Below are 15,108 nucleotides of genomic sequence, written 5' to 3'. Positions count from 1 at the left end.
TAGAGGCCTGTTTGTAAGTAGCAAGATCAGGCCAGGTAGGTTTTGTTTACTTTCCATATTCCGCTTTGTCCATTTGTCCTCTTATCTTCCTTTTTCATTCTCACTAAAATTTTATATAATTTGGCAATCAGAGGTCTGAAGTGTGTTTATGCCAAACTCTAGGAGGCTTGCAATTTCCCACATGCCTAGCCAAAGAGCACATACTGTAACGGAAGCAGAAGGCTAGGGGAGCCCTCTTATGCCCTTCCTTTCACAACTGCCTTGCAAAGTAGACCAACTGCATACCCAAACCTACTGGTAATTGTTGCCACCACCATCCTTCTAATCACTTAGAGAACTCCAGACAGGAGAAAATTCTGGGCCACTCATGGAAATACTAAAATCTGGAACCCAAAGATAGCATCCAGTTTCCTTGACCCTCTCTGGTGTGCAATAATAATAATAATTTATTATTTATACCCCGCCCAACTGGGTGGGTTTCCCCAGCCACTCTGGGCGGCTTCCAACAAAATATTAAAATACAATAGTCTGTTAAACATTAAAAGCTTCCCTAAACTTTCCTTTCTCCACCAGATCCCTCTCAGTTTACAAGTGGCACAGAGCCAGCACCCAGTCTCCTAGAGACCAGAGCAGCCTGCTTTCCTTTGTAAGCCCCAAGCCTATACCAAGTGGCTTAGTTGATTGAGGTGTCACTAACTTTGAGTTGGCAGCAGTGCACACAAGGCCCAACTCGTCAAATTATATAACATTTATTGGGAATGAAAAAGATAAGGAAGAGTGCAAAGGAACAATGCGGAATGCTGAAAAGTAAAATGAGATCTTTAGTTCAAGTCTATTTTATCCTGAACCTGTTACACAATATAGCTGATCAGCTGCAGGCTTTTTGATGGTCAGTGAGGGATGAGGGGCTCTAATGCGAGGGACCTGTGATGGAGTGTGAGGAATGAGAACTGCATGCTCACAGTCCTTTTTTAAAGTGTTCCCAACCCAATGAAGCGTTGAGACACACCTAGCACTTTTTCAGTCAATCAGAATGCAGGTCACACTTGCCAGGTAATCAGTGTTATCTAGTTAACCTATAGCACCCCTCCCTCCCCGATACCATACCCACTCCAAACTGTTAAAATAACCAGCAGCTAAGTCAGGAGCTACTATGATGTATGAAAGCTCATTACATTGGCTTCTGAGCATTGGAATTGTTAATAGAAGATGTTAATGTGGTGTAAAGGCAAAACACTGGAAGAAAAAAGTTGGTTACACTCCTCTCTGCCAGACTTGCTAGTTTTAACCTGTGCATGCCGTGGGCATAACCTCTTACTATTCAGTTGAGCTTGGCTTTCTTTCAACGTGGCCTTACCTCTTGCTTTTTCTCTCCCTCTGAATGCAATAGAAGATCCGGCCGGAAAGGTCTTGCTCCTTTATTGCTTTCTACTCTGCAAAGTTTCTCTAAAACAGGAGAGGGGAAAAAATATAACATACAGAACAATTCAGCACATGAAGCAGAGTTTTTCTAGCCAAGCAGATTGTGTCAAGGCTGTATTATATAAAACAAGATGGGCTTAGACCAAAATCCTAGATCTGAATGAACACACTCATTCTTTGATAAAGGTCTGCAAATGGCGGTTTTTCAATTTGTGAGACATGTGAAATTAAGAGTGCCTACTGGGGTGAACTGACAGGCTGAGGAAGATACCTGCATTTCTTCAGCACAGCACCAAGATAAGATGCAAGATGAAAAAGAGGAATAAGAATCTACATCCCCCATTTCTCCCTCCCTCTGCCCAGCCATCTCACATCCTGGGTGTCCCACCACATTCCTGTTACAAGTATTTGAACATTTGTGGTCAAGCAAAGTTCTTATCCCCATGTTGGAAAGTCTAAGTAGATTTATAATTAACATGCTCCACAGGTAGAAATCCTACATGAAAGCAAGGCAGCTTCCTTTAAACTAAAGGCCAGAGCACATGGGCGGGGCACTGGCCCAGTGCATGCAGCCTTAATGAAAGGGCAAGGCTTGGCCCATGCTCTTTCATTGCCCCTTCATATGTTCAAACTTTCCCCAGGAAAAATTGCATTTTACTGCTGAATGGCAAATGCAAATGGCAATCCCTGGAAAACCTGTCATCAAGCCTTTTCATTACGCACAATGTTTACCTTTATGATCCCGACAATTGTCAGTGTAGAAGGTCTCCTTACGCAGTATGATCTCTTGTGCTATAATTCCAAAGCTGTACACATCGCCTTTCTGAGATATGTCACCATGGCGGAGGTGTTCAGGAGCAGTCCAGAGATCTGAGGAGCAGGAAGAGAACTGTGTTTGTGTGTGTGACAGAAACAAGCAGATTAAATTGGTCGACAATTCTCTACTGCTTTGGGGGCTCAGCAAAAAGCAATTTACGAAATTTATGAAATGAACTAAAACCAAGCAAAACACTGGCACCGGTAGGGTTGGCCCAATACATTTTACTTCCTGAGACAAAGGAGAATGGCTGGCCATGCATCTCAGAAGAAATGATTGGGCAACATTTGTCACCACAAGCTGTTGCCTCAGTCGGCTCAATTGTAGGGTTGGCCCTGGGCACAGGCATACCTTCCACTTTCAACTGTTTCTGATCCTCATGCAGATGGCATCAGAAATCACATCATACCACTGTTGGATTCTCATAGCTACACTACTGCTTCAAGCTGTGGTGCTGTGTGGCTTAGCGGAGGCAGTTGGGGCGGGGGAATATAGTCATACCATAACTATAGTGCTATACTGAAATAACTTAAGTTTAACAGAATATTAATGCCACATTTCCTGACAGTTCTCCTATAAGATGCAGTCAGCCTACAAATATTCATGAAGAATTCCCGAGTGAGGAATTCATCTTCCTTATGTACCTTTTTTTGGCGGAAGAATAGAATTGCAGCCATAATCGGTTATCTTCACAACCATGCGGTTATCCACAACACAATTTGTAGATTTCAGGCGGCCATGAAGCTCTGTTTTGCTGGAATGCAGGTAGGACATTCCCTAGGATATGAAGAGAGACAAAAAAACCCACAAGTGACTGCCCCAAGTTTCCTAGGGAGGGGGAATGACTGTTTTATCTGGCTGCGGCAGAGGAAGTCGGAGAACTGAAGGACCATTTTTATCATCTCTGCTGAGAGATCAGCTCCACCAGGCTCTTCTCTCCGGCAACTGTCACCCAGCAGTCATTCCATGAGGCTGCAGCAGCAACAGAATTAGTAACACAGGTCCACCCCATTGGCTCTGCTGAGAGAGACGCATAAGGCTCCTCTATCCTTATGAGGAACAGTTGAAAGAGCCGAGTATGTTTAGCCTGGAAAAGAGGAGACTGAGAGGGAGATATGATAGCCTTCTTCCAATATATCAAGGACAGTCACATGGAAGATGGAGCAAGCTTGTTTTCTCCTGCTCTGGAGGGTAGGACTTGAACCAATGGATTCAAGTTACAAGAAAGGAGATTCCAACTAAACATAAGAAAGAACTTTTTGATGGTAAGAGTTGTTAAACAGAGGAACGGACTCCCTTGGAAGGTGGTGGACTCTCCTTCCTTGGAAGCAGAGGTTGGATGACCATCTGTCATGGATGCTTCAGTTGGGATTCTTGCATTGCAGGGGGTGGGACTAGAATGACCCTTGGGGTCCCTTTCAACTCTGCAATTCTATTATAGTATGATCTGAAGCAACCAACCTGATTGTCTTTCCACCACAGAGACAGCATATTTCCCTATTTCTCCTCGGCGTTCTCTCCATTTAAAATAAATAAATAAATAAATAAATAAATAAATAAATAAATAAATAAATAAATAAAAATTGGAAGCTGTACACTCACTCCTCCTTAGTTTTTTGGGAGAGGAAAAATATGCATATGCCAACAGGCAATAAAAGTGGAAGAACAAGCAAAACACCACATTTTTAGGAGGAAATGAAAACGAATCTGACTTGCACTTACAGCTTCTTATTTTTCCTGACACACCCTCTCTTCTGGCATTTTTGACACGGTGAGAGGGCTAAACTACATGGATTGCACCATCCACACCCAACACCCCCCCAGAAAGCCATATGTGATAGAAGCTGGCTTGAGTGAAAGCCGATTTCTTCATTTGGTCTGGTGGATCTTTTCTATGTTTGATAGGCTGAGAGGATACAGAAACATTTTACCTCTCTCCCCTTATTCTGGAAGAGTACACTCTGTCAGAGTTTTCAGAGAGGAAGCAGCTTTTACTTAAATCAATGTGTAATGCAAATGTGTAACCTACATTGGTGGCCAGAAATTCTTTTGAATTGCAGAAGCCTCTCTGCCGCAAGAGATGTTCTAAGCCGAGTTAAACCGCAGACAAATATGGGGTTTGGGGACCCCACAGCTCTTTGTGTTTATCATCTTGCACCATGGTTCTGATTATGTTTCTTCCAGAGAATACTTCTGCCATGTTCCAAATGAAGGCTGAGACACTCAGCTGACTGATCTTAAAATGAGGTGTCAAATGTCTGCCTTAGAACTGAAATATAGGCAGATGCTGTTAGAAATGCCCATCTTTGCCTCACATCCAAGCACTGACTGGAAGGATTAACTCAGAATCAGGAGGATAGCAACAGACACTGTTCCCTTCTGTTGTGAGGCAGAGACCTTGTAGTCTGAGTTTACAGTGAAGACCCAGCGACTCAAACTTCTGTCCTAAACGTGCATCAAAGAAGTGTCAGAGACTAGAACGGTCAGTAACCGCTGTATCTTAGCCTGCAGTTATTTGCCCTACAAAGAATGTAAACAAGCGTGCAGATTCGGCAGAGGTGTCCAGATCCAAAGTAAGCCAGAATCCATAAATAATACATATATTATTCTTATAATGTGAGAAACAAATGGAATTGATCAGACTGACCCTCCTGGCAGTACCTTCTGATCATAAAATGAGCTAATATCTGATTAATATCTTCTGCAGAGGCCCATCTCCAGGTCCCCTGTTGGAGCTGTATTACATTCTGGGACACCAACTTCACCATTTCTGCTGTGGCACCCCAACTTTGCAGTTTCCTCCCCAAGGAGGCAAGTTTTTTTATTTTCAAAAATTGTTATTAAAATTTGAGAGAAAGGAATACACTTTCCAGCACCAGCTGAAGATCTTCCTATATGCACAGGCAGATATAGATTTTAAATTATTTCTCTTTGTTCTAGTTTGTTCTGTAGTTGTTCAGCTTATTGGGCTTTTAAAATTTCCTTTAAATTTGTTGATTTTTTTTAATGCTTGTTCACTAGTTTTACATTTTTAAGTTTTAAATTAAATTGTATTTATGGGTTGTGTGTGAATTACTTTTTATTCACATTGTTGTAGCCCACGCTGTAATATTTTGATATTTTACATTTTGAAGGGTAGTTAACAAAAAATGTACAATAAATAATTAACTTCATAATAATATGTTGCTGCATAGAAATAGGCCCAGGACACATTAGTCCAATTAAACAAGACAATATGGGAGCTAAGGACTGATAGGTAGCAGGGCCAGGTTTGGGGTTTTTGTATGTACATATTTCCTTCGAAACTGTTCCCATAATTCTAAAATCTTAGAAGCAGGAACACTATTCTGACATTGATAAGATGACCAAAAAATCGTAAAAATTTAAATGAAGAGGATTATAAGCCAACAATATTTTACATGTGTACCAAAGTAGAAAACGTTTTGAACTCCAGAATCAGGTTTGCATAGACATATACAGTATAGGGCCTAGTTCTCACTGAAGTTGTAAACCTGGGTCACCTATATCTATTGGCAGGTGGGGGCTCACATGAGCAAAGGGTTATTAAAATTCCCGTGCATGAAATTCATACCTTTAAAAGCACTAAAGGTAAAGGTAACTTTTATCTTCAGCTCCAGCATTGTGGATGCACAGAAAGCCTTCTTAATTTGTGGCTCATTTTGAATTTCTTTCCACTTTAGCTGAAAAGCTTTTTCCTACTGTGAGTGTTATTTTTACATTTCTAAACAAAAATAGTAACCACAATCTCAATTTCTTAAATAAAGCTCACTCATTTAGGTGCAGTATTATTATTTCCTCTCTCATTTCAGCAAAATGTCAGAATTTAACAACCATTAGGTGTCCCAGCTCTCAACAGGAAAAAAAATATCAGATTTCCTATCAAAGGGCAAACAGTACTTAAAGAATCCTGTTGTTAGACATTTCAGCAAAATACCTTATATCCCATCATTCACTCAAGGCGAGATTATGCCTCATTAAGTTCCTCATTGTCATCCATCTACTTACTTTTGCAATATCATACATGACAGAAATCTTAAATTCCCAGTCCATGAAGGTGCCATCTGGGTAGGAGATTTTATCATTCAAGACATCCTGAGATGAAAAGATGACAAAGAAGCTGTGGTAAGAATCTTTACTGAAAACAAAGGAAGTAGTGTTGTTTCATTTTTTTTATTAAAAAAAATACAAAATTCATATGTGGTAGCTAATTAGAACCAACCAACATGTCACAAAATAGTGAGCAATCTTTTGAGCTCTCCAGAACTCTTCATCAGGCTAACTAGTAAACAAAAGGGTGTGAAGGGTTGCAGGATAGAAAAGCTGGCTTAATGTTGAAGCCACAAAGGGCTCATCCAAACTTCCGCTTGTCCTGTGCCTAAAAAGGAAGGGGCTGAGTGGTTTTGCCTTTGCCCCAGCTGGAAAACTCGTTCTTTAGCAATAAATTGGAACAAATGGCAATCATTGGAAAGCCCAATTGCTGTTTATAGCAATTCAGCGCTAAAGATTGTGCTTCTCCAGTTGGAATATTGATGGTAGTACTGAGAATTTTACAAGACCAAGAGCAACACAAACTACCCTTCTTCCTCACTGCCTATTTCTTGTGCCAGCAAGGACTTGTCTTTGATGTGATGGGTTATCACCTGTCTTTGTACAAACTGATGAGTGAGCTACAGAGCTAATTACCCGCAATGATCCTCTCTCGCAGTATTCAATCACTCCATAGATCATCGTGTCCATCTTGACAGTGCCATAGAACTTAGTCAGATTGTAATAGTCAATCTGAAGGAGCTAGGGCAAAAATAATGGGCATGTTAGAAGCAGAATGATGACGTGGAAAATTAGATACAGTGGTATGGGAATATGATGTCCTCCTATGCTGCTTGGAGATATATTGTTCAGCTACTATCACTCAGTGCTTTCCAGTTCAAAAGTGTATGCCAGGAGTCAGCAACCTTTTTCAGCCGTGGGCCGTTCCACCAACCCTCAGACCATGTGGTGGGCCAGACTTTGAAAAAAAATATGAATGAATTCCTATGCCCCACAAATAACCCAGAGATGCATTTTAAATAAAAGCACACATTCTACTCATGTAAAAACACCAGGCAGGCCCCACAAATAACCCTGAGATGCATTTTAAATAAAAGAGCACATTCTACTCATGTAAAAACACACTGATTCCCAGACCATCCGCAGGCCGGATTGAGAAAGCAATTGGGCCACATCTGGCCCCTGGGCCTTAGGTTGCCTACCCCTGGTGTGTGCCAATGCCCGCAGGGTTACATTGAATAAGTTCTGAAAAGTGAGCTTTCTACATTGCCTGTGCAGTGAGATCTGGCACACTGAAGACAGCTTATTGGAAAAGGAAGCGCTTAACATCTGCAATATGAAAGAAATAAGAAGAAAGGAAATTGTGGTCTACATTTTTCAGTGGATATGCTGTGGTTGTGGGTTTAGTGTTTACCTTGTTTAGGTCTATTCTCTGTTTCTCTGTAAAATTCCCATCATTGTGCTTTAAATCCTTCAGGATTATCACCTGGAAAATGAAAAGGGTTGGTAGGAATGAATAGCAGCATCACAGTAATCCATGTATTGTATAATGTCATGAGAGGTCTGGATATGTAGGTTATATTTTAGAAATACATTTACATGAAATGTTACATTACTTAACCGTTGATGGGGAAATGGACACCATTATCCTTTGCAAGGGTTGTGATATGATCTAAGTGCAATGACAATCCTTTATACATACAAAGAGGTAACAAGAGAAGAACTAGGTGAACAAAACATTTTATCAGTCAGCTTTATCCAGTTCAGGTCCACACAGAGGCTCCCCACCCCCTGCAAATCGGTTTTTCTGATACACTTTCTCCTTTTGGCGTGCACATTGCACAAATGACTCAAGTCCACTCCTGTTTTCTGAGTTACTATATTCATCGCTCTTCCACCACTTGCCATCCATATTAGCTGGTAGAGCTTGGTGGAAAATATCCCAAGTGTTTATTATTGTCCCTTCAATCACTCCTTCCCTGCCTTCTTTATGGGCACAAGCTCAGGTATTTCTGTAACTGTGTAAGCACCTATTTTAAAAAACAAAAACCACAAAATTCCCAGTAGTGCACAAGACTACAAAAGCAAATGGTGCCAACCTAAGCAATTATGCTTCACAATATGCAAATTGATATTTTTAGGAGGTGGGGTATCCATTTCCAGTTGTTTGTTTATTTTAATCTTCAGTAATGGAGGTCTTGCACAAGACTATTTGCCTACCTCTCTGCAATTGTATGCAAGTCCTTCCAACATCCACCCAAACCTCAATACCTCAATGAGACCTCCTTACCCCATAATGTGCAACTGCTCCAGTTGCTCTTCAGTGATGATTATTTTATTTACAGGAATATTTCTTTTGGCTGCATCATAGTTCAATTGAGCTGATGTGGAGGGCAGCAGAACTAATCACAGTGAGAGATAGGTAGTGGTAGCTTGCTTCTTGGGCGGCAATCCTGATCTCAATTACCTGGCAGTAACCCCCTTAGAATGAAATAGGATTTACTTCTGAGGACACATAGCTAGGACAGCAGTCTTAGAAGGCTAGATGGACCAAGAGCACAAAATGTTACACTTTAAATATGTGAAGCTGAAAGGAATTGGATGGATGGAAGGAAGGAAGGAAGGAAGGAAGGAATTGTGACAATATTCTTGAAAAAGCAAGATCAGGCAACCAGGAGACCCTTTTATCCTTCTCAAAGAGCCTTTAAACTGCTGGAGTTGTACTGCCTGTACCTCCCGACGCCTAGTTACTTCATCTTCTTACCCAACAGGCCACATATATAGACACACATATTTCACAGCTGTACCCCTCCACCCCCTGCCTCACCCACAATTCCTCTGCCTAGATACAGTGAGAAATAATTGTGATGGGAGCAAAATAAAACAACAGAAACCATCCATGGCTGGACTTGAACCACCAAGTTTGGTTAACAGCCAAATGTAGCAAAGCACTACAGACACTTGCAGGAAGCTATCATGGAAAGTCAGATGATCTAATCGTCTCTCATGAAGTAGACCAGGAAAGCTTAAGTCACAACTATTCAAATTGTTCTTTTAGAATATAAAATGTCTCTGATGGGTCTGATGACTTAATTGTCATCTGTCCATTTGGTTGGTATTTTCAGAAAATGAATCCGAACTCTTTTTTGTGCTAAGAAAGAGCAGCACTTCTCCTCTTGCCCCAACTCCCATCTCAGGGAGCTTCAAGCACCCTCTCCTCCTGCAACTCTTACCCCTCTCTGTGTTCTTAGGTTACCCCTAACCTCATTGCTTCCACATTCCTGTCTCCCTTCACTGCCAATCCCTCTTTATATATTTTGTCTGCTGGATCCTATTTATGTTTTTAAAATTTTAATATAGAGGCTTTGTTTAAGAACAGTGCTGTGCTTGTTGACCTGTTCAGTAATCTAGTCCTCGTCAAAATGGCCTCAACCTTCACCATTGTAAAAAAATAAATCAACTGCAAGGCCAAGTATAGATAATTTCAACAGTTCTGCAGCCTTTCCAAGGGCTACCTAAATAGAGCAGATAGACCAAAAATGGTTGGCACACCACAGTTTAAGAACCTCTGCTCTGTTATATCCCTGTAGTTTGCAAGTAACTAGGAATGAGCATGAAACGGCACCTTATCTTGTACAAGATCATTTCCAGAGGAGAAAAGCAGAGATGCTGGAGTAAATGTACCTTCTTGTCATATTTGCCTTGACGCAGCCTCTGGCTGGTGTCACGCCTTGTGTCGTCATCAATCTGAGAATCAAAGAAGGTTTCTTTAGCTGACTTCAGGAATGCATAGTTTTAGCGTAGTTTTAGATTCAGAAGAGCAGGGTCCCTTCATGATGGTCACAGCCACATTCTTTCTAATATTATACAATAACCTTGTAATTACACAATAATAACCATTAGGGGTGCATTGAATTAATCAATGCAGGTGCCCTTGTGTTGCCTTTCAGCTAGATCTACTGCTTCTGTGCACATTATATAGGCAAATTATTTTGAATGCTCCAATATCATATTTCAGAGTGACTTGTTATGCTTTCCTTGAAGTTCTATGGTACTTAGCAGCACTTGCACACCATTCTCTTGAAACTAAGCATCTTATGTTTTCTGTGTTCCTAAATGCTTGGCTTTGGAGCATATAGTGGCTGGAAAGATTAGGTGGTTCTAGGATGTTGGTGACAAGGACCTTGCTGCAGAAATAACAGGTCTTCCACCCACTGCAACCTCAGATTACAACACCACTGGTGATATATCCCATCCTGGTGTGTGCAAGAAAAATGTAATATAGCAGCTATGTTTCCCGTAATTTGTAAGGGCACCAGACTCAAATATACTTCTCCAAACATGAGTTGTGTTGTGGTCCTTTGCGCTTGAAGAGATTTTAAACAATACATGCATACTCACCATTTCGAACTCACAGTTCATAATTTTCTCTGCTGTGGGGTAGAAGACTGTATTTCTAAGCATTAGATCATGACATTTAATGTCTGAGAAAAACTGGTTCCTTCCTCACTCCACTCCAATAAAATAAATAATTGTAAGAGTAGCAGAATTGTGAATGTTATTTGGAATGTAAGTCATGCAAGATCACAGACATCTACTAAATATTGTTACTGTGGGTGCAAGAAACCCTAAATTCCAGATCAAGTTAGTGTTAGAATTTAATTAAGGTTGGGGTGTTAGAACTGGGAAATAACCAGACTCACGTGTGTTAAAGATGTGCATTTGACCTGTGTACTAGACGCTTCTAATCATTTAATTAGCATGTGTGAAAGCAAATTATGCTGGGCAAATTTACTAAATTGTGTATTAAGTACTTCTTAATCCAAGGAAATCAACCTGAGTTGAAAGGAAATTGAGTCAGCCTAATTTCCTCTGAGGTAATGGCTTGGGGGATAATGATCAATTAGCACATCAAAAGTGTGGCACCCCTCCCTGAGTTAGAAAAGCGAGACCATGAAAACTTAGTAGGAACTGTGTGATGTAAGCAGACAGGAGGAAGTTAGCAAGACATGGCTGATTTGCTGCTGAGCCACAAGACTACAGTGAGGAGAGAAACAGAAAACTCTTGAAATGTAAAGCTTTGAACCACCTCCATCTAGGCTCAAGTTGTACAGAGATGGCACACTTATTTTTTCTCCAGCTATTCTCCCTCTCACCTTCCATCCTAGCCAATGTGAGGCCATACACAGAGATTAGGATATCACAGAGTTTTCTAGATAGCGTCTATGGTTCCAACATCATGGTTTACCATGTTCAGGAGGCACCTAGTACCACTTTATTGTGAAGGAGAACATGTGCCATAGACAGCTGCTGTTTCCTACCTTCAGACTAACATGACTTGTCTCGTTAGTCTCCAGAGGAACAATCTTGTCAGATGGGATGTGGGACCATTTTTTCTGGAGTTCAATGGCTCTTCTATATTTCCTGTACATCAGAAAGACAGGTATACTTGCAGCAATTTTTGAAGCATTTGAATCTGGAATTAGGTGCTGTGGACAGGTACAACATTTTAAGAACTTCAGACGCTAGTTGTCTGATAATGAGTGGAAATATTGACCTTTTTGATGAATCAGTTTGAGTCAAGCTGAAAGCAGACTTCTTAGAAGTAACCTTAAAGTGTGCACTGACCTCAAGCCAGTATCAAAACTCCCAATGACTAAACTGCTACAACTCAAAGATGGGATGCAGATATTCCATTACTGAAGTTTATCTGCTAGCATGCGTCAGGTGGAGGGGGAAAGGGAAGGAGAGAATGAGAAGGAACCTTTTTGACCAAGTAGGTGACATAGTCAAAGCAGCAAATCCACCACAGGGGGCTTGAACAGCTGGGAGAGCAAGGGGTGCCAGAGCTTATGCAATTTAGCTCATCTATGTGGGTGGTGCTGTGGGTTAAACCACAGAGCCTAGGGCTTGCCGATCAGAAGGTCGGCAGTTTGAATCCCCGTGAGCTGCCGTTGCTCGGTCCCTGCTCCTGCCAACCTAGCAGTTCAAAAGCACAAAGTGCAAGTAGATAAATAGGTACTGCTCTGGCGGGAAGGTAAACGGCGCTTCTGTGCGCTGCTCTGGTTCACCAGAAGCGGCTTAGTCATGCTGGCCACATGACCCGGAAGCTGTATGCCGGCTCCCTCGGTCAGCAAAGCGAGATGAGCGCCACAACCCCAGTGTCGTCTGCAACTGGACCTAACGGTCAGGGGTCCCTCTACCTTTATGCTAGGTGACCTTTGTACAGAGACTTCAAGAGCGTAAATTTCAGAAAGGATTTGTGGACTTAGGTCAAGGAAGGACAGAGGAAGAGGAAATGAGGACTGTACCTCAGTAGCAGCAGAGCGATGATCAGAACTACCACCACAACCCCAGCAAGTGTGAAAACAGCTATTGTCAGAATGTGCGGCCCTGTAAAAGTGAGAAATGGGAAATCAGACAAACTTAAGAAGAAAGTTCAGGGTAATCAAGAGTGTAATTAACCCTTCTTTGTGTGCCTCCTCCATCCGAGGTCTGGAGGGTGGCAATACGGAAACGGGCCTTTTCGGCAGTGGCTCCCCATTTGCGTAATGCTCTTCCCAGGGAGGTTTGTCTGGTGCCTTCATCATATATTTTTAGGCGTCAGGCAAAAATGTTCCTTTTTAATCAGGCCTTTGGCTGATTAATATCCTACAGCCTTTTAAATGTGTTTGTGGGAAGGGCGAAGTTATAGTTTTGTTGTTTTTGTTTTAACTATTAACTGTGTTTTTACCTTGTTTTTATTCTGTGACCCACCCTGAGATCTTGTGAAGGGCAGTATATAAATAGAATAAAAATAATAAATAAATAAAATAAAATAAATAATACCTGCATCCCTCTGCCTCAGGAATTCAGAGACAAACCTAAAGACTCTCAGTTGACATCTCATTAGATAAAGGCCTGTCTAACCCTCTTGAATTAAGAGTGACATAAGCTGATCAGCAGGTGGGCATGATTTTTGAAAAATGGCCTTATATGCCAAATTTGACCCCAAGGTTGGCCTGTGGGCTGGAGTTGCCCTACCCTTGGTTTATAATATCAGTTTGAATGGATGCCTGCCAGCCATTATCCCCTATTATTAACAGCTATGCATGTTATTACTATTGGTCTTCTATTTGAAGCTTCCCTCAAAGGGTGGTTTATAACAATATATTAAAATACACAAATCAATACAACCTTAAAACCAATAATATAAAGCAAATATCAAAACAAAACATCAAAAGAAGAAGAAGAAGAGTTTGGATTTGATATCCCGCCTTTCACTCCCTTTAAGGAGTCTCAAAGCGGCTAACATTCTCCTTTCCCTTCCTCCCCCACAACAAACACTCTGTGAGGTGAGTGGGGCTGAGAGACTTCAAAGAAGTGTGACTAGCCCAAGGTCACCCAGCAGCTGCATGTGGAGGAGCGGAGACGCAAACCCGGTTACCCAGATTACGAGACTACCGCTCTTAACCACTACACCACACTGGCTCTCGTTATTTTATGTATTTTTTGTTTTCATACTGTAAACCACCCTGTAATCCTCAGATGAAGGTGGTATATAAATTTAACAAATAAAATAAGCTCCATTGAGTTAAGCGTGGACAGGTCTGCAATCCTGTATTGTTTCCTAGGAGTAAACCCTATTAAATGCAATGGGATTTACTTGCACATGTATAGACTGCATTGTTAACCTTTGAAAAAATTAAGCCTGTACAGTCTAGGCCTAAACTCTTTTGAAAATGCTTGCAGCAACTACTTGGCAAACACTTGACCTTTGGTTTTTTTGGCATATGCCCATGCTTTCCATCTACCTCTTCACTGAAGGCCAATCTTATTTTCTCCTTAATTCTCTGACAACAAGGTCATCCTTGTCAGAACACCAGGGCTGGCTGATCCTACTCAGAAAGCAGGACATTGGGTCACCAATAAATAAATCAGTTAGCAAGCAAATGTCTTTGGCAAGTTACAAGATGGTTTTCTGCCCTGCACCTTGGGCTGAGTGACAAAAGGCTAAATAGCTCCAAGCACGCTTTAAACAAATTACAAGCTGATGTCTGGAATTTAGAAATTGGATGACATATTTATATTTCTGAGGTTCTGCTGCCCTCTAGTGGTTTCAGTCATCCCCTCATGAAAAAGAAGAGCTTTCACAAGACTTTCTCTTACCCTCCACGTTTTTGCACCCAATTTAAAGCAAAATATTCAGGTTTCTGCCTTGCACATTGTTACTGTGATACATGACACTATATTTCTGAATTTGAGATGAAATTTATGAAAGGGCACTTAATAACTTTTGAATTAAACAAGGTATTGAAAAATAGAAACATTATGTTCTCTACAATATGCTCAGGTTTTCATTGTTCTTTTTCTTTTGTATTGCATCCTCTACTTCATTTCAATTTAACATCTAGTCTGATAAGAAATACAATAACATTTGCAGCCAAAAACAAAGGAACCCCCTTTACAGCCAAGGCATTTCATTATGTAGTTTGATTTGGATATAGAAAGAACAATGTCTAGGTAAATTAAGAAATCATGCTTTTAGAATTTGAAAAAAATAAATAAATTCCCAAGCTGAACCTATGCTGAAAATTTGAGACATTGTATTCTAGCTAGGCAGCACCATATTTACTCTCTGGTCAACTTCTACACCTGAGGCGTCATATACTTTTAACAGTCACAGTATATTGATATACCATTAGGGTAAATTATTCTTGCCAAGTGTGTGTTAAACATTCAATATCTATGTCTTTTATCTCAACAGTAGCAAAAACTGCTATTGGAAATGGGAGAAAATTTCTGGCATTAATGGGAATTGC

General features: G+C 40.9%; 1 protein-coding gene across 2 annotated transcripts in view; it reads right to left on the bottom strand.

Annotated features, from left to right (window-relative positions):
- GUCY2C (guanylate cyclase 2C) overlaps positions 1-15,108 on the bottom strand; it is a 47,786-nt gene that overhangs the window by 14,959 nt on the left and 17,719 nt on the right. For both annotated transcript variants that reach the window (XM_079993376.1, XM_079993377.1), the window contains 9 exons: positions 12,619-12,700; positions 11,629-11,731; positions 9,992-10,054; positions 7,722-7,793; positions 6,944-7,048; positions 6,266-6,352; positions 2,884-3,016; positions 2,155-2,292; positions 1,358-1,446 (listed from right to left, as the gene is read on the bottom strand). In XM_079993376.1, coding sequence (XP_079849502.1) covers positions 1,358-1,446; positions 2,155-2,292; positions 2,884-3,016; positions 6,266-6,352; positions 6,944-7,048; positions 7,722-7,793; positions 9,992-10,054; positions 11,629-11,731; positions 12,619-12,700 — 872 coding nt within the window. The remainder of the gene's footprint in view (positions 1-1,357; positions 1,447-2,154; positions 2,293-2,883; positions 3,017-6,265; positions 6,353-6,943; positions 7,049-7,721; positions 7,794-9,991; positions 10,055-11,628; positions 11,732-12,618; positions 12,701-15,108) is intronic.

Source organism: Podarcis cretensis, assembly GCF_951804945.1.
Source record: "Podarcis cretensis genome assembly, chromosome: 10".
In the NCBI taxonomy this organism is placed as follows: Eukaryota; Metazoa; Chordata; class Lepidosauria; order Squamata; family Lacertidae; genus Podarcis; species Podarcis cretensis.
Note: the sequence above shows the minus strand (reverse complement) of the source record. Positions and strands in the feature narration are given on the sequence as shown.